The sequence below is a fragment of the Nanorana parkeri genome, unplaced genomic scaffold, assembly GCF_000935625.1.
Source record: "Nanorana parkeri isolate BGI_ZX_2015 unplaced genomic scaffold, ASM93562v1 scaffold973, whole genome shotgun sequence".
Lineage (NCBI taxonomy): Eukaryota > Metazoa > Chordata > Amphibia > Anura > Dicroglossidae > Nanorana > Nanorana parkeri.
The window spans coordinates 244,108-245,756 of record NW_017307241.1 but is presented as its reverse complement, the minus strand read 5'-3'; the positions used below and the strand labels follow the sequence as shown (position 1 = coordinate 245,756).

At 47.1% G+C, this 1,649-nt stretch overlaps 1 protein-coding gene across 5 annotated transcripts in view; it reads right to left on the bottom strand.

Annotated features, from left to right (window-relative positions):
* PCSK6 (proprotein convertase subtilisin/kexin type 6) overlaps window positions 1-1,406 on the bottom strand; it is a 157,582-nt gene extending 156,176 nt beyond the window's left edge. For all 5 annotated transcript variants that reach the window (XR_001941756.1, XM_018566763.1, XM_018566762.1 and 2 more), the window contains exon 1: window positions 1,125-1,406. Coding sequence is in view for 4 of the 5 variants with exons in the window: in XM_018566763.1 (XP_018422265.1) it covers window positions 1,125-1,286 (162 nt within the window). In the remaining variant the exon portion in view is untranslated. The remainder of the gene's footprint in view (window positions 1-1,124) is intronic.
* Window positions 1,407-1,649: the final 243 nt, after the last annotated feature.

Below are 1,649 nucleotides of genomic sequence, written 5' to 3'. Positions count from 1 at the left end.
GCACTGCCGACTTGTAAATCCATGATGCAGCTTTACTTTAAATGCAATATCGTACACCCATTATATGGATATATCTATATATATCTATATATATCTATATATTTATTTATTTATATTACACACACACATATATATATACATACATACATACACACAGCATAAAGTGCCCCTGAGTTGGGGAACGCTATGCTGTACCATGCAATCTGCTGGACTGTGACTGGGGGAATAGGAGCAAGGAACTTCCAGTGTGCCCACCTTGCCAAGGTTCAGGTAGACGTACTTAAAACTCTAACTTGAAATTCAGCAACTGAACAAATGACCGGATCCATCACCCATGAGCAAAGGAAAACATACAACCAAAAGCCACATACGAGTGAATGTTTGTATTCTCAAATGTTAAGGACACACACATTTATATATACACACATCATACATATATTTATATAAATACACACACACATTTAATACACACACATATTACATACACACCATCAATTAAATTAAGCAACTGAACAAATGACCGGATCCATCACCCATGTGCAAAGGAAAACATACAAATCAAAAGCCACATACAACTGAATGTTTGTATTGCCAAATGTTAAGGACACACACACATTTATATAAATATATACATATATTTATATGAATACACACACACACACATAAATATACACACTCCACCAATTAAATTCAGCAACTGAACATGCCCCATGATCTCAGCTGATAAAACACTCCATACTGTAAGGATCAAACTTTTCTCCCCCCACATCATGACAAGCACTAAACCCGATCTAGTATCACTGTAAGAACAGACATTGGAGGAAGTTTTTGAAAACATGTGTCGGAGGAGAGAAGAGTGTCAGCTCCTGAGATCACATTTATCAGAGTTGTTCTGTCGCCTCCAGGGTGAATAGTGACTACACTACTGCAATGTCAGCCTCATTCTATGGTCACCGTGCTGTGTGGTGTAGGTCTCCATACACACAGCCGATGCCAGGACACACACGAATCTACCCCACTCCCCCCTTGCAGTGCCCCGGAGTTGGAGAACGCTATACTGTAACATGCGATCTGCTGGACTGTGACTGGGGGGGATAGGAACAAGGAACTTCCAGTGTGCCCACCTTGCCGAGGTTCAGGTAGCCGTACTTGTCAGCCAGCTGCGCCGCCACCTCCGTTCCCCCGGGCACTCGCACAGCCCAATGGTTGGAGTAGACGGTGCGGGGAACGGGCGCCAGGCAGGCGGGCAGCAGTAGCAGGAGGAGCGGTCCGGTCAGAAGTAGCATGTTGGGAGGAAGCGGAAAGTCGCGGGGTCCGCTGCCCGCTCGCAGGGCGCTCTATGCGGACAGACTACGATCAACTTCCCGGCACTGTACATCTGCTGAACGGCGCGCTCCTCCAGCTGCTACTTGTCTACTCGTCAGCCAATCAGGAGTCCGACCTGCGCACGGTAAGACAGAGAGGGCGGGGTTTGTGTTGGGGCGTGACCAGTGAGCTCGTGAGTGGGAGGGGTAGGCGGCTGCGGCCCTGGGGGAGCTGTGCGGAGTGGTCCGGGGGTATGGTAGATGATGATGATGTGCATATTAAAGAGGACCTGTCACCATCAGAGCCAGATCTATAGGGGGGTAAAGAGAGGAATTAACCAGTCC